This window comes from Rissa tridactyla, chromosome 2, assembly GCF_028500815.1.
Source record: "Rissa tridactyla isolate bRisTri1 chromosome 2, bRisTri1.patW.cur.20221130, whole genome shotgun sequence".
NCBI lineage: Eukaryota > Metazoa > Chordata > Aves > Charadriiformes > Laridae > Rissa > Rissa tridactyla.
Window position 1 is genome coordinate 61,003,858 of NC_071467.1, and position 27,795 is coordinate 61,031,652.

Genomic DNA, 27,795 nt, shown 5'->3' on the forward strand with positions numbered 1-27,795 from the left:
TGCAGAAGTCCATCACCACCTTGTGCCTGAAATTTCAAATGGAACCATGTCAAAACTGCTGACACTTTTCAGTTATGATTCCAAAAGTTCATTCTTCAGACCTTGCAATCTTAAGTCCCTTTAGAAGGAAATGAAAAGTAATTATTCTTGCATCTCATGATGCCCAGACACTCCAACTTCTCAAGCACGGATAAACATTTCAATAGTCTGATGAAAAATCCTCTCACAATTGTTTTAAACAATCAGTGCAAACTTTAACAGTGCAGCTGATAGATACCTATTTATGGATTTTGACAGAGGCAATTAGAAAAATCTAAGAACCAAGTAACAAGAAGATATAAAGACGTAATAAGGAAAACTTATGTAAAGCAATAACACACTATGCCTACATTGCCACCTAATTTAGCAGTCTTCAGAATAACTAAATGAATCCAAAGATAATTTGTCTAATAGGACCAGTTTTCACCTGCCCTGAGTTGCCAGAGAAACAAATGGGAAGAAAAATCTACATTTTGGAAAGTTAACTGATCAGCACTTGACCGCGACCAATCCCCCTACAAAGATGAAACAGGCTCGCAGAAGGCTACCTATAGGACCTTACAGAAAATAACAAGAAAGTCAAGGTGAATAATCCAACATTTCCCAAGGAAGGGGGGGGGGGAAATGTCCTACTTCTCAGAAATTTCACTGTGGTTCAGAAAGTCTGCATCCTATTACTCGTTTATCGGTATACTTTAAAGACTGTCATTCCTCAACAGCTCCACATCTTCTTGGCCCTGAACGCACCCAGAGTAGTGCCATTTTATGTTTACAGACACTATTTAGCTTAAATGAAGTCACATTCTGTATTGTCTGTCTTGTATTAGCACTCTCACATATATAGAGAGATACGAATTTAGACAGGCCTTTAATCTTTCTAACTGAAATACTGCAAAAAAAAGGTCGAAAGACCTAAGTGACACCATGGCAAAAAACAGAAGGCATCACAAACATATTTCCTCAAAGTTAAAAAACAGACAGAAACCAATTTAATTTGTGGTTTCAATCAGAAAGATATATTTAAATAGAGTCAAATAGATGTTTTTAAAACAATTAATACAACTAACAAAGCATTAAAAAAAGTGAGAACTGAGGAACAAAGAACCACCAAATAAATTGCAGGAATATCCCTCACCTTGCAACTGGAAGCATGACCAGCAAAGTCATGAAGAGCAAGCAAATCCACCTATATTATGTTGCTACATCAGTTTGTCAGATCAAATAAACCAAAGTACCCCATGTGACTGAAACGATTTACTTGTCGTAACCACACGATGACCTAAAACTGCTGGCGTAACATAAAGTAGGATTCAGCTACCACAGTAAACATTCAATATACTGTGAATTGGGGCTTAAACCAAATCAGGCTTCTCCCAGGAGGCAGACAAATGATTTGTTAGCCCTGCCCCTCCTTGTTGCAAAGTCTTCATGCCCCACAAATGCAAATGAAAGCTCTGATCCATGATCTCTTTCCTCATCCAAGCAACACAGCCTTCTGTCCAACTTACAGTACACTGAGGGAATAAGCAAACCTGAGTTTCTTTTGCCAACACTAAAAAATTGTCCAACCTATCAATTCCAGATGGATTTATTAACTTTGTTGTCTTAACAAAAGACAGCTAATTTTTAGTTTTAGAGCAGAGACAGAGGGGTAAGCTTGTGTCTGTACTACACTAATTTTTTAATCGGAACCTATCATTCATCAAGCTATTTAATTTATTAATTTACTGTCCAAAAGAAAGGGTAGAGTTGAATTGTGCACTATAAAGAAGAGACATTTTAAACAAATGCATTTAAAGCAAACCAGGAGATGAATAAAAAGCTCTCCATTTACCAGTGACACCTGTAAAAGGAATATCAAGAGAAGTCGGCTAACATTACGCTACGAACAAAAACCCTCTTGCTTTCTACAAAAGGTTCTGCAGTCACAACAGTGAGCAATGGCACATCTCAAGAATTCAGAATCACATATTCACTGACGGCACCCAAGACAGGAAGACAAAACACATGGCATAACAATCAGAGTAACCAATTTTTTTTCCCTACTTTAGCATCAAGGAAATAAATACCAACCAACATATTCCAAATCACAATGAAGACTTACTTCAGCTGTACCATCCAAGATATTGTTAATAAACTGAACCATGTCTTCTGTATTCTCAATGTGCCTATCTGGTAGAAAATACTGCTGATTGGAGGTATTCAATACAACAATAGTAGGGATTGTCAAGTCACTGGAAACATAAAACAGATAGTTTAGACACTACTAGATAGTTTAGAACTACCATGTAAAACACTGCAATTCAAATAATTCCCACACCATTTTAAAGGGTATCCATTAATTTTCCACTTCATGTGTGTTCCATATAGCAAATCCTTAAAGCAAGAGGGGAGGAAAGACTCACCTGAATGGTACGAGCATGTTTCTCATGAATATTTTTCCTTCACATTTGTGCCAGTGATGCTATTGAAGCTTACAGCATTTTACATAACCATAGTGACTGCAAATCAGATACCTTATGACTTAATAATTAGCAAGAGATCGCAGACAGTAGTCTTGTATTTGAAATGTACTATTAGCACAACATTTAAGTGTTTTAGTGCACAAAGGCAAAAGTATAATCCAAAAATTCAACCTCATACAGCCATGGTCCAACTGATTAGCTCTATCAATCAACCTCTACCTGTCAAGCCAAAAGAATAAGCCATGGCAACCAAAGTTTTACTATATTGCTTTTACATATGGCAGATAAGCTACAGTGTTTTTAAACAATTATTACTCAGCAGTTGACCTTCACATGCATAAGCATTGTTTAGTATCACAGAATCAGAAAGAAAAAAAAACGATTAGAAATTATCTCTGTAGATAAACCAGTATAATCTACTGTTCAAAGTAGCACTAAATCCAAAATTAGATCAGGTTTAGGAAAATTTAACACTGCGTAAGTACACTGTTCAGCAAGCAAGATTTAAAATACATTAAATAAGGTGAAAAAACTCCTGTACTCTTTACTATTTTTATACAGTTCCGTCAATAATGAATTTCAATACTATGTGGCTTGCCCTCACAGCAGAAGCAGTGCAGATCTTGTTTTTCTACATTTTCACTCTTGTCTAATAGTGCCACACCCATGAATATTTGTAATCCGTGCAATATTGATGATTATTCCGGGCAGAGGGGTTGGAACTAGATCGTCTTTAAGGTCCCTTCCAACCTGAACCATTCTATGATTCTGTGATTTCAGCCTTAACTGTGGCTATCAATCCATAATCAATTATTTCACAAAAATATTGTTTAGCATTTATTCAATGTTACCACTTTTCTTGTAAGTCATAAATTATTCTAAACTTTCACATGCCTTAGGCGTTTTGTTTGTTTTTTAACTTAAATTCAATTCCAAAGCTAGAAGTTGACAAGTTTAATACTTATAAACGAAAGTTTTCTAAACTCCTAGAAAACTGGATATTTTAAGACTTAAGGTGCACACCATTTTACCAGTAATCAAGTTGAAAGCATGGTGGCACCTCAGAAAATGTAAGGCCAACTACAGGGGTAACAAAATAATTTCATCCTTTCAAAAGAACTTTAAAAAAGACAACAACAACCAAACAACAAAACCTTGTCAACAGAGACAACCTGCAACATAAGAGTCTCGACATACAAATCTTCCCTTAACATTTTTCCTCTCTATTTATTAGGAAGAAACAAGAAATATAAGTAGGAGACAATCAAACCAAGTCAGGTGTTTTTGCAAGTGCCTGGTACAAGTTATCAGCCTCTGCCAAAATATCTCATCCCAGCCAAAACAGAACAAGTTTTAATATTTGGATGCAGAAAAGATCCACCCCTCACCCCCACCCCTAAAGAAAAAAGTGCTTCTATTGTAATTAACAGTCTGGTAACTGAGGTTCTTGGAGTTGGTTGTAGAGCAGCTGAAAGATAAACTCCATATACAAATGTTATATGCTATACAGAGATTCATAAAAACACATTTAATATGTTTCTTCCAGGAGCTGAGAAATTAATACTCTAAATACATCTATAGTTGACATTTCAATATTGCTATATACCTTAGCTTACACAAAGCTGTAGTTTTGCTTTCAGTAAAAAAAAATAATATTATGTTTTCTTCGTTTGTGCATAGTTTTAACTATATCATTTTAAATCTGACAAAAGCATGTTCATCCACTGCTGAAGAGACAAATAAATTATAACGCTTACTAACGAAGTTACAGCCAAGTTCATAAGTGTACTTCTGTCAGGGACTATTGCTACTACTACCCCCACGAATTATACAATACTTTGTCTTTGTGAAGAAAGAGAATGTGTTCCCATGTGCACAGTAAAAAAGTATTCTGCAATAGATTGCTCCCTATTCCGGAGGCTTTTTCTGTTTTCACTTGCTGCCATCTAGTGGAAAACTGAAGCAGTTGCAATACGGTTTTACTCGAATTACTCAAGTAGCCACAGCAGCTACTTAGATTACTGAACGTATTTTGCTTTCTTTTGCCGCTTTCCACTTATGCTGGAAACGTACACACTCTGTTTAGAAAATAATTAAAAGCCTGTGAGTACTGAAAAAGCAACTTCCCATATACTACAAATTATAAAATCAGGCATTTTGCAGATTAAGTTAAACAATCCAGTTGAACAAATTTTGCCACTACTATCAGATCACTACCGCTGTAAGTGGCAGTTCTGTCTTCTTTCCCTTCTTTTTCATCATTCCAGGGACCTCATCCCCCCCACTGTTTGTTTGCACATCAGTTCTGGTACTCAGTAGAATATATGGGAAGACATTTAAGGGTTTAGCTGGATCAGCAAAGTAAATCCCCTACTCGCCTAGCCAAAAAAGCAAACACTTTTCTGCTGGATAAACAGGCTAAAACAGCTCAGCAGATAGTCAGACATAAGATCCTGCACAGGAGAAGCAATAATGAAGTGAGGAAGCTCTCACTCTTGGCAGCTATAAAGCACTAGATCAATCATATCACTTAACTTCAATTGCAAGACAGCCGCTTTTAAATTAATTTTATTCAGATGTCAATCTACAGACATTCCATAGAAATACAGACCTTGTGCCTCCAGAGACCCCATGAAGCTCCCAGAACTTTTAGGGGCACAAACACATGCTTTGTTTGTGCTTTAATCCCCAAGAAAGGGGTCTGGAAAACTTACAGAGCTGGCATATTGACCCCTGTTTCTCCCTTCTCTCACTCAAAACGCAAAAGTACTGTAAATGCAAGCAACTTAAATTTCTAATTATGCATTTTTAGACAAGGGTCATAATAAGGGAAAATATCAAGCATCTTGTTAAACTACTTATATATTTCAAAATGTACCACGTATATATCAAGTGCAGACAGCCTTTTCCGTGCATTTTATGCTGCTTCTCTGCAGAAGCATATTTCTATGCATCAGTCTTAAAAACGCATTAAGAATGAAATGTGCCTCTCCAGAAATAAAAATATAGATAATGCATCACCATTATTTACATTTCCTGTTACAAACTGACGTAACTTTTAACTTATCTAGTGCCCTGTATAATTTCGTAAAGGAAAAAAACAACCCAGTTCTAATAGAATAATTAATTTAACAAAACAGACCTAAAAGATAAGCTTTGCCAATCAGCACTATCAGTAATCCACAATTCTATTATTAAATTATGCAATTTAATTTAATAAACAACTGATACTATGTTACATGCTGATTTATTTTTTCTTAACCCATGAAAAGCAAGAATTCTTCAGAAGATTGTTTTCAATTAAATATACTTAGCAACAAATACAAGAGAAGAAAGAATATTCAAATAAGCATTTACTTACTCCATTAGTAAACTATTAATGTAATCATTTCCATCCATATGGCCAAACTGGAAATCCCTGTAAGAGAAGCAGTGAAAAGCAGAATGGATGAAAAAGAAAACAGAGTAATGGGTTTCAACAAAAGTTCTTCCTTATATATTTTTGCTATAACTGTATATGAGAGCACACACTCAGCAATATACTTCAAAAACTGATGATCTACAGGACAGTCAGCATCCCAAAACATTCAGTTTATGGAATGGTCTTATTAAACATCAGTATATGAATATAAAAACAGGTACTATAACATTTTTTATGTAGAGACAAAGAAAAAGACTGCTGTCTTCAAAAGGTTAATGCAGAAGTTCATTTAAGATACTGTAGCACCATGTATGCCTACCTGTGAAAGTGATCCCGATAATCTCTAGCAACTTCCTGAATAATAGTTTTTAGTCTGGAGGGAAAAAAAAAGTGACATTGATAAACCAGGATATACTCTGTCAAAATACAAACAATAAACATTGAGATTTCCCCAGTAAGCAGCAAATAGTACCTCATTAATGATAACAACTCCCTATTCCATTACCAAAAAACACCTCGCTCATCTTGCTTGGTTTCTAAGGGTTGAAAGGCTAACTATCACATATTCTCAACACAAGAAAAGCACAGACAGACAGACAGGCTGCTTCACTCCATCTATCGCCTTCCGAAGATGCAGCACTCTGGCTCTGAAGAAAATCCAAAAAGACCTGGGAAAATAGCATACTCAGTACTTGAATAATATTTTCTTAGTCTGATTACGTATGCAATGAGAAAGGGACAGGGGAAGGTCTTGTTCCTCACAGTTTCTTCAGCAAATTCCAACCCAAATGAAAATGTCCCTTCTTAACATAAGTTCCACAGACAATATATAAGCACCACTAAATTTATTTTTCATGCAACTGAGCTGAAGAACAGTCATTTGTTTAAACTTACTAAGTTCATCTCGAAGTCATTTGAACTCACGTACTCTTGTCTAAGTTTAAAAAGTGACACAATAGCTTTAAAAAGCTATGCGATCACTGTTTGTTCCTGTGATCTCATTAACAAATGGCAGAAGAGTGATACTGAAATCCCACCATCTCATTGAACTTGCATGTGCTTCAACAGAGCCATAAACTAAGTAAATTCAGTAGGCTGAAGTCATAAATTAGAGATCATCCACAAGTTAAAATCATTAATTTAGCCTAGCATTTCTGGGTATTTAAGAAACTTCCAAAGTTCTCTATGTCATACCAGCACATTTCTCCCATAGCATCACCAACACCCATTTCTGTACCTGGTATGTTCCACTGAAGAGTTTTTATCATCAATGACTGCAATAGCCACAAGTTTTCCTAAAATAAAGAATAAAATACTTGAAACCATTTGAAGAGAAACACACATTCTCAGATGGAAAATACTCCACCCTGGAAGATCAGACACACTCCCGGGACAGGAATTAGTTTTAGGTATAAGCCAACCTTGACACCAAATAGCCTCTTCTAGCTGACCAAACTGTGGTTTTCTTAAAGATACTGAAAATAAATTTAGATGTTGCTTAATGCCACTCCACTATCGTTCTATGAAAAGCCTATCTATAGAAAGAAGTTAAAAGGGGAAAAACCACAGATAAAAATGAATTCCCTACCCAAGCTGCATTATTTGCATATACCTAAATATGAGGCTATGAATAACTTTATCATGCAATGGCATTTACAAGCTGATTTTAAGTGACTGAATCACTATTGTACGGATTCAGTACCAACTATTTTTAACAATATTGAAAGTTTGGAGTATTATCCTTGTGGAAAAAAAAAAAAAAAACATGGAAAACTTACTGGCAAATCCCAGAATTCATTACATCAGAAAAAAAACCAACAAAACAACTTAGCTCACAGACCTCTGTCAGAGGAGCTTAAAGACCAAGAGGAGCTTAAAGACCAAACACCAGAATATACTGATCTTTTCAGGACTCACTTTTTGAAGTTTTTCTGATTAAAAGAAAAAAAAAAATAATAAAGCCTCCTAAATTGAGCCAGATCAAAATATGTTTAGAAACCTGGCCAAATGTTCTCCACAGCAAGCACTTCCTGTTAGGAAAGCAGATCTGTTAACAGTGTAGTCATCAGCTGGATTAATGAAAGTCTCAAGAGTGCAGAAGAACAGTTTGTTAAGTCTCTCTAGACGCCATGATTCACCTAAAACCCTCCCCACCAAGCCAACCTATTGCTCAATTCCTTCCTATTACCATGCCACAGGAAGAATTCCTGTCAAAAAGAGAGACTTGCTCTTGTTCAAGTAATACTGAAGAGTTTTGAGGGCAGGCAAGAACGATTCATTCCCAAGCTTTCTTGTGAAATAGCAATAGCTTTCCCCCACATCCACGCTTCTTCCATACCTCAATCCTCACTTTTTCCATTTCCTTTCACACCCTAAGACATTACCTAGTACACTAGGAGACAACTACTTTTTATACCAGAAAGAAGATGCAGATGAATTCCAGGTACTATGTATGTATCCATAAAGCTCTTAAAAATAAATGATGGCTTCTCCATTGTATTAATAAGCTCAAAATTGGGGTGTTTTTTTTGGTAATTTGAGGAATTGTTAGACGAAAACATATCACGAAGAAATATGCCACATTTAAATAATTTGTAACAGCACTTCTGTAAATAACCTTTTAAAATGTAGGTGTAACACTATTAGTTTGACAAACATGTAAGAAGCATGGTCTTTCATAATTTTTAAAACTCAATGTTGCACTGAATATAAACTTCTTTCTTTGGAAATGGAATGTAGATTATAAGGTATCCCGGCCTGGAAAAATCACAACTTCCAGCATTTCTTCTGCTACTTCAGAGTATGTATATTTTAAAAGCAGCACAAGTCATTTGCCTATTCAAGAAGTCACTTGGCTGCAAAGTTTTCATTTAGCTTGCTAAAAATTTTACTAGAGAAAAGCTAAAGTATTCCAGCACAGGTCCACTTCGGCACATGCTCTCCTCCCTTCCTTACCATATCTACTTTAAAGATACCTGAATCCGTTAGATGTAAGACATATAAAACCATCCATATTTGATACTTCCAAATCTAGTCCTAAAAATCCCTGTAGGTATTCCAAAAGTTAATATGTAATTTATGCAAAACCTAAGCTGCTTGTATATTAAAAGTTCTACTAATTTTTTTGTGAATACTACAGGATTACACACATGAATTTTTATGTTCTGAGGAAAGGACTAGTGTAGGCTTTGGTTGAAGCTTCTAGTCAATAGAACAGGTCTCATCAACATCAAAAAAAGATTGTCACTATCAACTCTAACTCTGAGATTAATTAATTTTTGAAGTTTAAAAAAAACCACGTTCTTAGTGCTTTTTAATTTCTCTTAGTGATAAGTACAAAAGATGCCGAAGAGTTCAGTGGTAACACCATCTCACCTGTATCTCCAAGTTCATACAGCGTAAAGCCATCCACATTAAGATAACCTTGAAATCTTTCTCTGTTTATCCAAGATGACAAATCACCATCTTCATACTCTAAAAAGGAAAAAAAAATAAAAATGCTGTAAGTTAAATGCACATAATGCATTTTAAATTTTATTTTTTTTTTTTTTTTTTTTTTTTTTCAGATGGGCATCAGATTTATTTCTTTCAGTACTATAAAGGCAAACACAATTTTGTCCCTTTTTTTCCTTTTATTGTTGTTAGACAAGATCTCACACATTTCTGGATATTTCTCTTCAGTCTTAAAACTTCTGAAGCAATTTCAATTGTTGAACAAAAAGTAAGTGTGTTATACCAAAGCAAGAAAAGCTGATTTGATTATTATTTTTTTTCCCAAATCAAGGATAAACAATGCTATTCTAGAAGATAATGTGACCCAGTGCAGAAAGGAATAGTTTCAATCCCTGTTTCTTTTTTTTTTTGGGGGGGGGGGGGGGGGGGGGGGGAAGGAGGATCAAGTTTCAAACAAAGTGAAGATACAAAAATACAGAAAGCAGTATTTGTGAAAGTCCTTAAAAGAAATGGAAAGAAGTCAGGACAAAGTAGATGCATTAACAGCATTGTGAATGTAAACGAACAAATATTTACGTATGATTCAGAATCAGTTATATTGAAGGTTACAGTTTCACACGCTAGATGCTTCAACCTGTATCAAATTCTAACACATAGCAGCAACACCATGATAATTAGATCTTAATCCCGAGTCAAAAAGAAAAAGAAAAATATATATAAACATATATATGATGCATATATATACACACACATATAAATGCACATCAAATAAATACATTTCTGTTAAATCATATTGTATAGAATGAATTATCATCAACTTCAGGTTAACAATTGTCATAAGATTGTAACAAGCAATTCCAAGCATAAAGCTTCCCATAGATCTGCATCCTATTCCCATGCTGTGGGGAAGGAAAATATAAAAAATCCAAATCAAAACAGCAGACAAGGCCAGAGCATTGAAATGGATTTTGCTGAACCTTTTTCCTACAGTAAGCTCTTAAAATTTCAGCCCAATCATAACAGTTGTACATATAACCTTATCCAATTTCTTATACTGCATCTTTATAACTTGTTTGATTTACAATGATGTTTCTAGTACATTATAAAAGAGCAAAATTTTTACAAAGTAAATAAGAAGCCTGGATTATTACGAGTTTTGTGTTTGTTTTGAAAGATGTGGAAAAAGCAAGCAGGTCACACAGCAAAAAGCAATTCAGAAGTGTTTCTCTCTGACAAGGTTTCCCTCTCCAGGCCCATTAAAAAAAAAAAAAAAATGCAAATCAAGGAGGCTGTAGAGTGAATTTTTAACTAGAGGAAGATTGGTAAAACAACAGACTGAAGAGGCAGACAAGTACAGCCACTCTATGAAATCACAAAGACTATCCTTGATGGCCCATCTGAAGTATTTTGCTGTAGTACTACTGATCCTCAGAAATTAAAAGAGCAGAATAATCTGAATTGTATGTCTACAACCTAAGGTAAAAACTTGCCTTTAAAACAATCCAAACCAAGAGTAGATGTTTTTGTAAATAAGCAGTGTACCTATAAGCCAACCCATTATATGCATATATAAGTATGTGTGTGTGCATGCATCTAACAGACTACAAAGCATGGGCTTTACGGGATAGAGTATAATCTGGTATTTATCTATGGATATCCATACCTATGGATATACATTTTTTATATAAATGGCAGGTGTACTACTGTCAGTGGTGTTATGACACACTACTAGTCTCAGGTGTCCATTTTACAGTCTACTCACTGAACAAAGCAGTCAAAGTAGTTTATCAAGTCAAAATTGTTAATTTACTGCTTCAGTGACAAAAGTCCACATCTCCTTAGCCTTTTTTGTGAGAGACACTTTCAGGAAGAGGAAAAACAGTCAACTGTTCTATGTACGCACAGTATGCCCTCTCAGCCATACAGGGAGACCTTATGCTGTCTGATCCCTTCCCACTTCCAATATCCAAGTAACACAAACGTGAAAGTCTCATATGCTGAAAGCTATTAGTTATGGCCCTCCAAATTTTAATATTGGGAATAAAAGCAGAATCAGTTTCCTCTTCCTTCACAGTTTTTGAAGGAAGGCTTGCTGTACTAAGAAAGTATACGGCTTGTATTGCCAAGGCACAGAAAGCTCAAAATGGACCCTTTTATGTGATCTCTGAGCAGAGTACACATCTGAAAAAAAAAAGTCAAGTTAACTTCAATAGAGAGAGAGATCTGACTGTCAGGAAGAGCACTTAGAGAAAATATGATTAACTGTTTGGAACTGTAAAGTCATCTTACATGTGACTCCTCTTCAGCAAGAGTTTTCTTCTATTTTGCATATCATGAATTTGGACACTGAGTGATGGGATAGCTTTTATAAGTGTATTAATGCTAGCAGAGCAATAATATTAGAAGCTATAATGTACTGACAGCACAAAGTAAACATCATCACTTCTACTTCAGTACTCCTAAACCCACTTCCTTCTCAAATGCAGTTTATTCCTTAAGAACTAATTATTTTTTTCTCTTCTCTGTCATGAAGGAGCTGTTATTTATCATAGAACTAGGGAATTTCCCAGCACCCCAACAAAATCTTCAAAAAAATCCCAACTGTTCCAGTTTCTCCATATATACTTTAAATATTTTGCCTTACCATCATAAACAAAGTAAGTTCCATCTTTGAAGACGACAACAGCAGGCAATTCAGGCAATGTCACATACTGAAAGAGAAGTGGTTTTCAATTAATTCATGAAAGATTAAAAGAATTTTAAAGAAACAAACAAAAATATCTTAAAAGTAGTCAATGGGGAAAATCTCAAAGTACATTTAAGTGTTTTCTGTATACATTTACTAAAATAAATGTATAAGCTTCCGCATATTAAAAAGTAACACAACATAAATGCATTTTTGAGAGGTAGGTCTTATAAAATGTAAATGAAGCAGGATTTTTACTAGTATCTGCAATAGCATGATGAATATTTTATTGATTGGACATGAACTTTAAGCAGAAGATTATAACTTGAGGGTTTTATCAATGATGCTCTGTTCTCAATCCGTGCTATTGTCAGCATACTTGTCATACCGTTACTTCTACTAAATGGCCAGTCAGTAACATAGTAGAAAAAATAGTAACACTGAAAACACGTCCCATTAAATCTGGACTATTTCCTGTTGTTCAGGCTGATGGGCATATAAAGAAATAGCTTCAGCAGACAGGGCTGCAAATAGCCCTAATTCAGGCAAACAGAACAATGAATGCGTGCATTACCATCCTAAACATGGTATTTAGGATGGTCAGCAACATACTCAAAAAAATTATGAGGTGCAGAAACCTTTTCCTTGGAACTTAAAACTCCTTACCACTTGCTACCATTCTAAGTTGAAATTCCAATAGCATTTATGGTTAAGAAAGGACTGTATCATGACCTTAGTTTTGATGATGAAGTTGGCTGAATTGTCTAATCTACTGATATGTTTGTGAAACATAAGAACAGTATCGTGAGTGCTTTTACAAATGACATGCCTTCTGTAATCATTCTGCATTATCTTTCCTGGAAATAAACATAAAAGCCGTACATTTATAATGTAACAGCTCATATAAATAAGCAATAAGGTGCTAATTCTAGATGATGTTTTATTCTCTTATTTGCCCAAAACAAGGTTTAGTATCTTTAAAGGATAAATCAGTCTATGTACAGCTTATGGATCGCAGAAGATGCCCGAAGCTTGGAACAAGATTACCTAAGGTGATAAAACAAAGCCTAACAGTGAATACTGTCATGCAAAGCCTCACGACAACTAGCAACCAGTGATTTTATAACATTTTTGCTTCTCTCCATAGAATATTGCATACCATCACTACTTCATGACATTTGTGGGAAATGACATTTGGTGGGGAAAACAGCTCACTGCTTACATCCCTGCAATCACAGAATCTCAAAGAGTTCCAGCCTTTTACACTCTTTTCACTGTACAAGTGAACAGTACTTTTCCTGCTCAGCTGGGGCTGAAGTGCAAATAGCAATACTCAAATTGAGGTATTTTTTGATACAAGTCTTCTGGAAATCTAAGAATACGCTTGGAAATCTAAGAATACGCTATTTATAATTCAGTCATTTCTAACTATGATGTTGGAAAACACAGGTCCCTAAAAAAAATAAATTATGCTAGTTCTCACTCTGCTGATCCTAAACTAATTTCAAAGTCACGCACTATCAGGCTCGGAGTAGACTTAGGTCCCACTTGGAGATAACAGCAAATGAAAAAGTCTCTTGATTTTGCTTCAACACATGAGCAACAATGGTTAGACTAACAACAGTAATAGCAGCTTTTTCCACCCTTGTGACTAACTATAAATTATTTCCTTCTTACAGAATCCTCCAAAGAGCCACATGAGAATTCTGCAGCCAGTAGACTACATCGGTTGATCCCTGGGCAGACTAATGTTTTGATCAGCTGCTCTGCACAAGGTGAAAATAACTTACCTTTTCACTTCTCTCATTATCAGGGTACCAGTGGTGCTCCATGCCACAGATCGCCAAACTAGTTATAAAAGTGGTTGGTGAAAGGGCTGTCAGGAGCAATAAGAGCTTTGCATTGGCTAAAAAAAAAAATCAAAGTATCTGCCTTCTTGAGCAGGTTGTATGGTCCATGTTGAGCTCTGCATATCTTATGTTTAATTTTATTAATGACTGAACAAGTAATTTGGCCAATACAAAGCAATGACAGATTGAAACTTAGTTTGTATTCTTTAACCATATAGACTTAAAAATTAAATGTTTCCGTGTAATTAGTTTGAAATTTATCAAAGACAAATATATTTTAAGAAGCCATCTCTGTGCCATCAGAACAGCCAAATTACATATGAGGAGAACTATACCATTTCTGGAGGAAAGTGCAGGAACTGAAACAGCTTACCTCAGGCAGCACATCTTCTGAGGCAGAAAAAAAGTATGTATAAACTATTAGTTCTGAAGCAACTTCAATGTATTTTTCCTGCAAAAATACAAATTATTTTTTTTTAATTTCTGAACTTGTATGCTTCAAACAAAAGTTTTGTAACATACCTTATCTTCAAAGAGTAATTAGAAAATATATTTATGACACAAGATTGTAAAAAAACTTGGATAAACAGAAAAAATATGAGAATTTATTACAATCTTTCAGAAGATATTTTAAACTACATCTGTAAATAGCCAAAAGAACAACTTTAATCAAGCTTCAAACCTTTAAAGGAGATTCACCACCAACATACACAAAAAGTACACGATGTCTCTTTTGCACATGCTCGAACATATGCTGGCTAGGAAGTGGCCTGATAAGAGGTCTGTGGGGAAGACGGGAAACAGAGAAAGAAAAATCTCAGTTTCTGCAAGCTGCAAAACCCAAACAAATAAAAATATCCAAGAAAATGCCATATAGTTCAGTGTGTGTTTTTTTTTTTTCTTTAAACTAAATTCCCCAATGCAGATTCATTTATTTTTTCAAATTATTTCATTTTCAACCAAAACCAAAAACACTAAAAATCCCCCAAAATAAAATTGTCATGTTCCTCATATAGCACACTTAAATTTGAAATTAGTATCTTAGGACAAAAGGCTGCTATGATGTAAACATGCATGCCATTTACTAGCCACAGGACCACTGACTGGGTTGGGCTGGAAGGGATCTTAAAGATCATCTAGTTCCAATTTCCCTGACATGGGCAGGGGCATTTTCTACTAGACCAGGTTGCTCTATGACCCATCCAACCTGGCCTTGAACACTTCCACGGATGAGGCATTCACAGCTCTTCTGGGCAACCTGCTCCATTGTCTCACCCCCTTTATAGCAACAAACATCTTCCTTACTTGCGATTTGAATCTACCTTCTTTCATTTTAAAACAGCTAGCCCTTAACCTGTCAGTATAGGCTCTGATAAAAAGTTTCTCTCCATCTTTCTTATAAGCCGTCTTTTTATAGTGGAAGGCCAAAATAAGGTCTCCCCAGGCACAGTAAGGTTTCAGTCATTTGAGAGAGAAATTCTGAATGCAAACACAGCAATTAGAAAATGTGGTCTTAGAAATAAATAATTTACAAAATTCTGGTAAATTACTAGAGATCACTGATATTCCTAAACTAGAGAATTCTGAACAATAATTAATATTACCTATAATTAATATTGTACCTATATGAATGCTTCTTAATTGTATCTAAGATTGAAGGAAAGAAATATGATTCTTTTTTATCCCCAAAGATTAGTCTATAACATTTTGAGGACACAGGCCACTGTAGGGAAAGAACAAAAAGCCAGAAGAAATTGTTATGAACAATTCTGTAAAAGCAATTTCCTTATCTTGTCAATTGTTCTTAACTTTTCAGATGCATGAGCATATATTAAACCAATGGTTTTAGATAACTTTTGAATATTAAACAGATTCTGCTTTAGTAATGATGTGTATCAGCCAAAATTTAGGTCAGTATTCTTGTTTCTGGCTTCCATGGGTTTCATTTGTTCGTAGTTTCCACTACTTTGAAAAGCCCTTAGATCTTTCACTGTAAAGAAGGGATTGTGACTAGCCAGTCTCTACTTATCTTCTCCAAGCCACTCACCACCAGCCTCACACGCAACCACAGGTACAGTACATCTAGTTTTTACCTTCATGTCAATGTCTTGTTCTTTTTTATGTAGATTTAAAATTTGGCCCACCTCAAAATCCTACAGAAATTTTAAGTCACCAAAACCAGTCTCACAGAAGAATATACTTACCCTGCTACTCTATTAGCAAATTCAACTATATCATCTTTAGTTCTAGGTCCTCTATAGTTGTATGCCAAGTCACCTTTCAAGCTGGATAAATAAGAAAGAAGAACAGAATTGAAATCAATTAAACTATATCTGAACATGTAGAATTACTCAATCTTCACATGTTTACTACAGTCATCTTTTCGCAAACAACAAGCAAGATAATTTTTCCAATAGTCAGATAAAAGAAGCGGTCAGCAATATATAAAACTCAATAATGCAATACAATGCAACTATGGAGTAAAAACTTCTTTACGCAATATCTGATTTACTAAATTTTAAAAATAGTTAACTTTCTTTTACAATTATCTTTTTCTAGTGCACAGCAGTCACATACTTTGTAAACAAACAGCTCATTTGGAACATTTGCTTATGATAACACAAAAAAACCCACACACCTAAACCAAACGCCAAACATTCAGCATTTATATCACTTAGGGATTAATCCTTGTAAAAGACAAACATATAAACTTCTTTAATGATTTTTTTACAATGGAAAAGTATCACATGACCTGCAAAACCTTCTGAATTTATGTACTAAATTAAGCTTCCACAAAGTGTTGGTCAGTTTACTGTATTCTGCTGACAGGGTATGCAGCACGTTTGCATTATAAGAATATTGAATTAAGTTTTACTATTTCTAGCAGGCTTTCTTTGAATCCACGTAGGTTTAGGAAACTCACAGGGAAAAAAAATAGTCATAAAACCAATTTTCTATGCCTCTATATGCCAATGAAGTTTTTCATCCTTAAAGATAAGCTAAACATCTCTGCTACCTTTTGAGAAAACTAACTTGACAAGATTTATTATGTATATTAGAAATACAATTTGTTTAAACAATAACCTGCTAACAAACCCAGTGTGTTCATAGTAAAAAGTACTCAAAATTACTTTATTTAACATGATCTTGTACTGGACTATATACTATACTGTTATAAGCAAGTACATACAATATCATTATGGATTGGTATTTTCGTATAAATGTTGTCCTCCACTCATTTTTTTTTTAATCATGCGAAGAAAAAAAACAACAACTACATACACTTCTCTTGTGAAATAACTGCTCTCACACTTCACACTGTATAGTAACCACTACTGTTATTTACATAAGCTTTTCAGGTACACTGAAGAGGAGAGAGAGGTAGTTAAAAAAAAAAAAATCAGAAAATGCAATCAGCAACTCACAAAAGTTAACAAGACGACTCAGGTATGCACTTAATGCCTGAATCACTCTTAAGGTGTCGAATCAATTGGTGCATTAAATTCATTTTAATAATAGTAATTTAATATATATACACACATATTTATACACACATACTTTTACATAGTTGCATAGAGAACAGAAGTTGAATGAATTCCAAATTTACTAACCTGCCATTAAAAGTTCTGTTTCTAAACAAGAAACTTCATATTACTGATTTTCAAAGCAAATCAGTCCAGTGGAAATCAAAGATAACGTCAAAATGAAATGGTGGAGTATTTCGGTTTGGTTGGGTTTAGGGCTTTTCTGTGGTTTGTTAGTGTGGGATTTTTAAGCGGAGAGCACATTGGTTTTTTTACAGTCATGAAATCAGTGGTAGGATAGGTGACTTAGAAATTAAATGGAAAGCATCAACTTACAGCTTAATTGTTGGATAGCCTCGTACTCCAAATTCAGATGCAATACCTGAAAAAAATGTGTTAATGCCAAAGTGAACCAAGAACATAGTTTATTATTCAAACAACATAAATAAATGAAAAACCTACCACTTATTTCAGTATGAATTATTTTACTTGCTTTCAACATGCTGCTGTTATGAAGCTACATTATTAGATTTTGGACCTCTTTCAGAGGTACTGCAGGGTCCCAGCACAGGCTCTCAATTCATATGCCACAAGTCATGGCATGAGAATCCTCTCATGGAATGAGATTCTCATGGCATGAGAATCCTCCAAATAGACATGTTTGGTTAGTTTTCACCAAAAGATAGTATGCATTTAATATGCACATACAATTGGCTGAAAATATCAGAGTCAGGAATTAAGCCATCATGGATACAGAGTTGTAAATACTAATGGTTAAAAGAAATATAAAAGACAATTAACTACTCGTGCTATAATAACGGGTAACAACGAAACTGCAGTATCATGCCATAGTAGTTACAAAAAGGTCAGTTTCTAAAGCATATTCTGCACAGGTAAATGCCTACAGTCATCCATTTCACCTGCAATAGACACTTTCTAAGCAATGATTACTTACCTGCTGCGTACTATAGTGGTAAAAAGTCAGAGCAGACAATCACAGAACTTTTTCCCCCACCTCACATTTGTTTAAAACCTTGTATCTTACTCCCATCAATCAGAATACAATTTGCAACCGTCCTTTTGGTTGTGAACGTAGCAACTGCCATCTTAAGCTACACTTTCCAGCGAATTCAGAGTTTTCCAAGAGTTAAACTAAGTAGTCTTCAAAAAAGGCTAAAATAAGTCTAAAATTCTAAAAATGCTTATGCAATACCCTACTGAAAAACAACCTCTAAGCAAAAAATGCACCAAGATCCAATCCTTTTAACATAAATATTCTGAAGTTACCAACTACGTACCAAAGCAGCAGATGTGGGAGGACTGTGTGCAGGGCTCTGAATAACAGTTTAGAAAGTGTGACCCTAAGGTTCTTTGCCTGGATCAAAATCCCAATTGCACGGAACTACAAATAAAACTAGCAGCTCAGGAGACTAAGCTAAGAAATATGCATACTAGGATCAATTTGATTATAATCCTTTTCTCTCATGGCTGTACTAGTTCCACAGAATTAGAATGCATTCAAATGTGTATTGGAACATTCAATCACAAAAGCTGTTAATAGGCAGTTAATTTCTCCTTGTACAGCTCTTGAGCAGAGTCAGGAAAACTACAAAATAGACATTTTTGATTTTTTTTTTTTTTTTTTTAAACATCCCAGCCATGGAGATTACTAAAATACTATCAACATCATGGAAGTGTCTTACTTATTTACATCATCACCTCCACTTGTTCATACGAAAAGTGCAGTATAGGCAAACAGCAGCAATTACGCTAGCCCCAGGTGCGACATATCCCTACTTTGATCACATTCTGTGGACTTCTGAGGCAAATCCCCATGAAAATCCAACTGATACCACACCATCTGACTATTCTGTTGATATAACTGCTGTAGCCTCATTCCACACAGCTACCAGAGGAAACACTTATTGGATGCTTTATATGTTCAGCTGTGACATCAACTCTCTGATGACAAGCTACCCAAAGCTCAGATTTTTCACACTGCTTCACATTCCTATTAGGAACACAAACTATGCAGAGTCAACCATTCATGTTCCTTCCTAGTTACACGCGTTTGCCCAGCTGCATTTCCTTCTGATATTCTCAAGGCTGAATTACTTTGATTTCAGAGAATCTTTAGATTGGGAAGACATTAAGCGGAGCTGACTGAGCTTTTCAGATCCAGATGTTGTAAAATTTCCACTTTCAAAATTAAAGCACGAAACTTTTTCAAAAGATTTATCAGACTCTATTCTTCACAACACTGGTAACAAATCTGTGAAGAAAAACACTTGGACAAAGGAACGCTTGCAGTGTTTAGTAATTTTTAAATAGGCAAAACTGAGCTTTAGAACAGAAACAAAGCATCAATTCTGTTCTAGAATTTAGTAGAAAAATTTAGTATCAAGTTGACAGGGTAAGGGTTTATAAAATTCATGTGATTTAGAATTTGATATACATAACTGGGAAGTTAGAGATCCACCAAATCTATTGCCAATTTTGAAGTTACCTGGTTGCATGATCTTGAAACTTTTAATTCTCCAGATTTATTTGTCTTTAGCAAATAAGTATCTTTAAGAGGAAACATGAGGTCAAATTTATGTGGTTTTACAGAAAAAGCTACATACAATAAATTGGTGTTTGAGACAAGATCACGTTAATAATTTTAATTTGGCCAGCAGGTCGAGGGAGGTTATCCTCCCCTTCTACTCTGCCCTGGTGAGGCCACATCTGGAGTACTGTGTCCAGTTCTGGGCTCCCCGGTTCAAGAAAGACAGGGAACTACTGAAGAGAGTCCAGCAGAGGGCTACAAAGATGATCAGGGAAATGGAGCACCTCTCTTATAAGGAAAGGCTGAGAGACCTGGGTCTGTTTAGCTTGGAGAGGAGAAGACAGAGAGGGGATCTCATCAATGCTTATAAATATCTAAAGGGCGCGTGTCAAGAGGATGGGGTCAGGCTCTTCTCAGTGGTGCCTGGTGACAGTACAAGGGGCAACGGACACAAGCTGGAACACAGGGAGTTCTATCTCAATATGAGGAAAAACTTCTTTACTTCGAGGGTGACAGAGCACTGGAAGAGGATGCCCAGAGAGGTTGTGGAGTCTCCTTCTCTGGAGATATTCAAAACCCGCCTGAAGGCATTCCTGTCCAGCCTGCTCTAAGTGAACCTCCTTTGGCAGGGGGGTGGGACTAGATGATCTCTGAAGGTCCCTTCCAACCCCTACCATTCCGTGATACCATAATCTCTAAAGACCAAACTCTGTCATGTGTAAGCACAGAAAAATCGAAATACCACTGAAAAAAAGTGTTCTGCATAATATTTTATGCAAATATAACAATTCTGAATAATCAGGTTTAGTGGGTATTAACTGAAAACATCACATGTATTAACAGAGATTTATCACACACAGATCTCAATTGGGCCCCACTGCTCCTTGTGCCTTCCATCTTAAATATCCTCTTGGTTAAACACAGATTTAAGTGTAATGACAATAAACAAGCACACTAAAACTAAGGAAATACTGTTAAGCATGCAACAATCCTCTCATGTCTACCCAGACCACTTCTCTGAATATCTAAAGTTTTGGGATTTCTCTGAAAAGGTCACTACTTATGAAAGGCATTATCGGAAGTGAGAGCATTAAAATAAGTGAAATTGGTTCTTCAAGAAGACATTTACAGAGAAACACAGGCAGAAAATGGCTCAACACTGATGTAATGACTTCAGCAGGCTTTTGGTGTAACATCTTAAGGACTAATTACCTGAAAAGAGTAACCGCAAAAACACAAGCACTTGTCCAAAAGTAATACAAGGAACCTAAAATTGGATGCTGTCGAGAGATGCACCACAAAAATGCTTGTATAACAGTACTCTAAGAAGTGTATCAAAAGTTTATCTTTGAAAATCCTATACCTTCCATTTCTCATGAAGAATTCACTTCACAAGCAGAAACAAGCGTGATAAAAAACACATACTACAGCATGTAGTCACTATTAGAAAGAAAAAGATCAGGAAATTGTTCTCCAATGGCTGCTTGCAGGCATTTGCTATGATACAGCACAGAAGAATGACTACTGAAAAAAATTAAAAACAGTTTAAAGACAAAAGCTGCCATGAAATTACCCCTAACCAAACTATACTTACTAGAAAAGGAAGTTGCATCCATCTTCCCAACTTTTACTGGAGAGCCCATGTTTTTCATTTCTATACCCACTTCATTCCACACGGGCTCTAGTTTCTTGCAGTGGCCACACCAAGGTGCATAAAACTGAGATGTAAATGCATTTGATTTAAAAAAAAAAAAAAAAGATAAGTTAATGAAGAGAAGTAATTAAGAGAAGTCGATTCCACGATTAACCCTCATATACACTAGTAAGGCTTTTTTCCAGTTGTGGTGTTCTTCAAGTCTTAATAACACTCCAAGTTAATTACGAAGCTGAAGTGACAAACAGAGCTTTTATGATTTGGTGCTACTTTTAACATGAAAGCACAAATTTGAAAAGAATACATTCAACTGCTGTACTATTATACAATTGCTTATTTAAAAACAGACTGTGTGGTAACATTTTTTTTAATCTTTTGAAATTTTCCCTTTTTTTTAAAATATCATGTAATCAATCTATCCAGGAATACAAATTTATTTGCCAATAGGGGAACACTATTCTTTGACAGGAAGGACAATACATATATATATATATATACACACACACACATATAATTCCCCAAGCTGCCCTCTGGATTTCATTTTTTCAGCAACTACTTTTATACAAGCACACTGCAAAATCAATCCCATTTTCTTGGGGCGAAGCAGAGCTGAGAGACTTCATTTGATCTTTTTGCCTATGTCTTGCTGCAACACCTCAGTGAAATTAATAGGGAAGACAGCAGTGTTTTCGTATAACAAGATCGGGTCACAACATGACAAAATTGGATTTTGTATTCCTATACATTACTGATCAGTTCCGAATTAGCATATATAGTTTTCCCTACCCAAAAATCACAAATCTGAATTAAACAATTTGGGAATTACAGTTCATATTTGGGTCAGATAAAAAGAATTTTAGCTCATTGCCAAAAAAGCTCAATCTTTTTAATAATTCCTTGCCTCTGAAATAAGGAGCACTGAATCTTTCCAAGTATGTTAGAAAAGTAAAAGAAGCCTCTCATATATTTGATGCTGTAGTGCTAGAAGTCTAGAACACAAATTTGTGTTTGCATAACTACAGAATGGAATTGCAAAAATTCTGGACATAGGCTATCATCTCCTGACTTTAAGAGTTAGGTGATTTGCTTCCCATTTTTAAGGGCTGTAATAAATAGGATGAAATCTGTCTGCATCCAGCACACTGTCTAATTCCTGGTTCATCCTGAACCATACAGACAGGTTGCTTATCCGTCCTGTCAGAAGAATTACCATTGTGTAATTTTTCTGCGCCACGTGCAAACAATTTTCCAAATGATGAAGCAGCCCTACTACAGAGTGCAGCATTGTACATTTTGTGTTTTGATTTCCACTAGCAGGTATTCCCATTCTTCTCATATACTCACATCTACAAGCCAAATATCATCTTTACGGTTTTCTTTAAACCTGGGAAGGGGGAAAAAAAAAACAATACATGATATATCTGAAAATAAATAAGTGACGTGCATGTGTGAAACAAGCAAAGTCTGCAATTAAGTTGGTATAAAACCATAGATACAAGAATTAATTTTTTTCTTTCACTGAACTTCTGTCAATACAAACTCATACAAATTATCACATTACTTAACTATTTCTACTTTAAGAATTAAATAAGCCAGAATTTTAATGTAAGTTTTATTTTTGTAAGAGATGGGCTTTGTAAAAGTGACTAGAATTGGGAGTAACATCACATGCTATAAAATACATTATACAGCATTCTTACTGTAACATTTATTGTGAAAGGAAATGAATATATATATATAATTACATAGTAAGTGTGTGATCTACACTCTAAGTTAAGATCCAATTAACAGAAGTTATAGCCCAACTCATCAATTCCCAATATGCAGCATTCCTATAAATGGGTCACAGGCAGTAAGCAGAATCAGAGAACATTTATCATATTTTGAATAAAGTTGAATAGATTTATAATGGTCTTGAAGGAATACTAATGCTGATGCTGGCCTACTGTTTGAAAGAAATAACTCAAAAATCATTACCTAATGACAACACTGATTGTTTGAAACTTAGAATCTCAGCATTTCACTGGTAAATTCAAGCCCTTTTTTGTTTTATTGATGGCATACCAAGGTTGAAATGCTTGTACAGCAGAAAAGGTATTTGCAGTGTCTAACATAAAACTGCTACAAGAAAGAAGCAGGGTTTTTTTAAGTCACAAAATTGCTTAGTTGACCACTTCACAAAAAAATTTACTTCACCACTCTAAGTGCTACAGAGCTAATGAAAGAACTAGTTAGAGTCTAGCATCTCTTGAGAACTCTAATGAAGCTCCAGCTAACTTCCAATTACAATGTCAAATAACTGGTTATGATGCAAGAGGCAGAAAGCAACTACTGAATCATCAGACCCTGAGCCATGCTTCCATTTATAACAACACCTTTTGTTTGTAAAAGAAGGGTTTACAGTGAAACGTTCTCCTCCCCCTGGCACAGTATGACTGTTATGGGAGATTGCAAAGAGCATTAAACAATTGAGAAACGTAGACTGAAATCTTATAAAACAAGTAGGCAGCAATGAAAAGAGGGAAAGAAAATAAATCTCTGGACACAGAACATTCCAATGGAATTTAGTAACTTTGGCCTAAGATATTATAAAAATACTGTAGTTTTCACAATAATAAATTTCAAGTTGTACCACTCATTTACAAGCACCTATTTAATCAACTTCCACAGAAACTAAAATCTGAAGTGTGACAAAAGCCAACTATCTAAACTCAATTCTAGTTTTGGTAATGCCAATGATTAAATTATTAGACAATATTAAGAAAGTTCAACATACTGTCAAAGAAAAATGGAAATCTCTGTACAAATAGATAATTAAGCATTTTCTGAAGGTGCTGTTTCTAGGCCACGTAAATACATTTCCAAGCATAAAATTTCAGCGTCTCTCTTTAACTGTCCTATGCAATCCTCTCTCTGCCAGCTGAGACAGGCACAACCATACTGGTGGAAAGATGACACAGGTGTTGCATACCCTTCAATCAAAATTATTTGTCTCAAATACATACAACTCCCCAACATTTGGCACTACATGGTCAAATGTTGCCTCAACCTCCACTTAATCCATGCACCCCACTTAATCATTAATGGTTAAAAGAAACCAGCGTGAAGCAAAACTAAAGACCAAAGCCACAATTCCAAAGGCCTTAAAATCAACCCAGTTGCTGTTTCTATTCCTCCCTATCTCCCTTCTCACCCTCCTTGCACCATTTCTGATGCTTCTTCTGATCCTGGGTTGAGCCACCAATGCACCCTCACAGACAGAAAAATACCTCCTTTTTCTTAGTCAGGTTACTTATCTGCTTCGTTATCACACTGGAACAAGTCAGCAAATATTGCAAGATGAGTACTGATCTGAGGCAGCCAGCAGTTCAATCAGCATAAGCTGATAGGAACCATGGCTCTTATTTTGCATCCCTTCACAGCCCAGTTGGGTGATTCTAGGTAACTTGCACCTCTGCTGGTTCTTCTCTGCTACTTGTTTTCCTATATCCTGTAAGGTTGGGAAGGGGACCTGCACCTCAAGCTAGCAGGCACTGTTTGGAACTACCAAAATTCAAATAAAATGCAGAGTTTTCAGCAACAGCAAAAACTCCATAATGTTTAGGTATTTATAAAATGGAAAACCGATACATGCACCAGTCACTGCTCCCAATTATTTTTTATTAATTGTTTTCCCGACCTTTTTCACTATTTGCCAATCAGCTAAAAAGGAAAAAAAAAAAAAAAAAAAAAAAAACCAAACAAAGCCTGTCCTGAAAAACTCACCACTTAATTCTTATTCCCAATTCAAATACAGGCATCTGTATAGTTTGGTAGTTGAAAAATCCAAGTCTTCTAAAGTAGAATTTTCTTTTATCAGCTATTTCAAAAAAGTTACATGACTATATGTGACTACATGTGACTACAGAATTATGCTTCTTCACTCCAAAACAGCAATTACAGTTAAATTTACACCTGTGGAAACACGATACGGGAACATGATGCAGAAGCACAGATACACACTGTTTTATTCACTTATCCTCTTTATCTTCAGTCTTTGAAAATATGAGGCATGCTTCAAAAACAAGCTTTGAAAATCAAGTCCAAGCAGTTCCCATGCTTCAGTTGCTTTTTCACAACACTTTAAACACCAGTCAGGGACGCTGATGTATCTCTCTTCGGTACCTCTTCCGTATGTTCCCATTCCCTCCCCCATAATTCCACTGCACCTCATTTGATCCTGTGATTATCTGTTCTAGCTGAATAAGCAATAGGGTTTAAAAAGTGAATGGTTTTCTGACTGTTTAGCTCTATGATGCAATTTATCATGGATTGAACCCTCATGAAAACATCACCTTCGACTGACTTCAATTTGTCATAAAGCAGCCATCTAACGCCATCTTCTCCTCCCCTAGTATTTTCTGTACCTTCTACTTCAATTCTAATAATCATGTTGCTTTGTAGAACCTTATATCAACCTGCTGATCCGTCAAAAAAAAAAATCATTTTTAGAATGTTAGATTTTATTGGGAACAGCAAGTACGTAATAATCAAATTGATAAAGTAAGGCAGTACACGAACAATGACACTAGCAGCCAGGTTAAAGGCAGGACTACCCATTTCAACGCCTCCACAGTCTCAGGGCTAAATCTGCTGTAAAAGCACATTTTTGCACTGGACTATAAATGGCACTTCAAGCAGCCATGAACTAGTCCTGCAGGCCTCCTTCTCTCTTCTGTTTCTGGCCATGCATGAATGCACTTTTACTCATTCTCCCAACTCATTGTGGCAGCTACGCTGCAAACTCTAATGAACTTGGTTAAATGCAATCAGCTTTTATCTGGGGCAGGCATCAATCCACCATTATATTTACCAAAAAGCAGGAAAGAGCAAGGAATGTTTTTGGCAACAGCATCTGTGATAACAGCTTTAAAAAAAAAAATGCAAAAATTAAGTCTTCCTCAGCTTCATGAGCTGCACCTACTTAACACAGGCCATAATCCTTCTGCCATTCCTGCTAAGAAAACGACAAACTTTTTCAGTATAGCTTTCTTGACAACCGCACTCTGCACAAAGCTGTCAGCCTAGGGTCATCCCCCCGCGAAAAAACACACAGTGTTTAAGTAATAAGGCAAGGCACCCCGGTACTTACGACTCGTCTAGGTCCTCCACAAAACCCGCACCCGACGCCACCACATGTGCAACCACTGCGAGTTAAGGAAAAGGGCACGGTGAGTGACCTCCACACCGAGCCGGGGGTGCTCGCCCACACCGGGACGCCCTTCTCTCCCCTCACGCCTCCAGCGCTTTCCCACAGCCCCAGTCCTCCCCGCTGCCCGTCCCCGCCCGCCGCAGCGCTGCCCGCCGCTCCCCTCGGCCCTTCTCCCGCCTCCGAAGCCCACCGCTTTTCCTCCCTCCCTCCCTCCCTCCGCCCGTTAAAAGCCATGCCACAGCCCCCAGCAGGTACCTGCCGCCCAGAGGAGGCACCGCCGCCTCTCGCCCGCCGCTGCCATGTTGACAGGAGCCCCGGCACGGCCGGAAAGGGAAGCGGCGCGCGGCGGCGGCGACCTTTCCCCACTGCGCAGGCGCGGGCGGGGCGGGGCGGTGCGGTGTTAGCGGCCGTTACCGTCCGTTTTCCGCGGGCTGAGGCCGGTTGCGCGGGGAAAGCGGAGGGGGTGGTTCTGCCTGAGACGAGTAACGGTCCCCCGCCGGATCCCGGGTCTCCGCGCTGCCGAAAGCCGCTCGAGCGAGGTGGCCCGGGTGTGGCGTGGAGATGGAGGAGGGTGTGTGAGAGCTTGACGCGGTGTCCGGAGGCGGCGTGGGTGGACGTTGTCATCTTCGCTGTGGTTTCCAGACTTGCGGCCCACCAGACCCTCTCGTTATGTTAAATCAATGCTCTGATTCCTTGGAAAGCGTGTCTCAGCGGTAAAACGTGTTCCGCCTGTCATGTTGCCAGCCGTCTTCGATGGGTAGAGCTCATCCCGTACCACTTCCTGATAACTGCTGTGTCTGCAGCCCCCCTTCAGCACGTTTATGAAAAATACGAGCTTGCTCCCTGCTGCTTACAGACCGTGCCATTGTCTAGTTTTCCTCATTCTTTCAAACATGTTACGGCCTTCCCTATCTTCAACTACCTTGTCTTTCGGTACAGATTTGCAGGTCCTGGAAGGCAAAAA

General features: G+C 36.7%; 1 protein-coding gene across 2 annotated transcripts; it reads right to left on the reverse strand.

Annotated features, from left to right (window-relative positions):
• Positions 1–27,187, reverse strand: TMX3 (thioredoxin related transmembrane protein 3). 2 transcript variants are annotated; one of them, XM_054192057.1, is made up of 15 exons: positions 27,087–27,187; positions 26,772–26,826; positions 22,985–23,024; positions 21,581–21,704; positions 17,775–17,820; positions 16,119–16,199; positions 14,597–14,696; positions 14,288–14,365; positions 12,023–12,089; positions 9,301–9,399; positions 7,163–7,220; positions 6,245–6,298; positions 5,866–5,922; positions 2,144–2,273; positions 1–118 (listed from the first exon to the last, which is right to left on the reverse strand). In XM_054192057.1, the coding sequence occupies exons 1-15, from the start codon at positions 27,130–27,132 to the stop codon at positions 89–91; spliced, it is 1,065 nt and encodes a 354-aa protein (XP_054048032.1). In that variant the 5' UTR covers positions 27,133–27,187; the 3' UTR covers positions 1–88. The 2 variants fall into 2 exon arrangements, with proteins under 2 accessions (XP_054048032.1, XP_054048033.1); XM_054192058.1 differs by lacking the exons at positions 1–118; positions 2,144–2,273; positions 5,866–5,922; ... (2 more) ...; positions 9,301–9,399; positions 12,023–12,089 and adding an exon at positions 13,863–13,970.
• Positions 27,188–27,795: the final 608 nt, after the last annotated feature.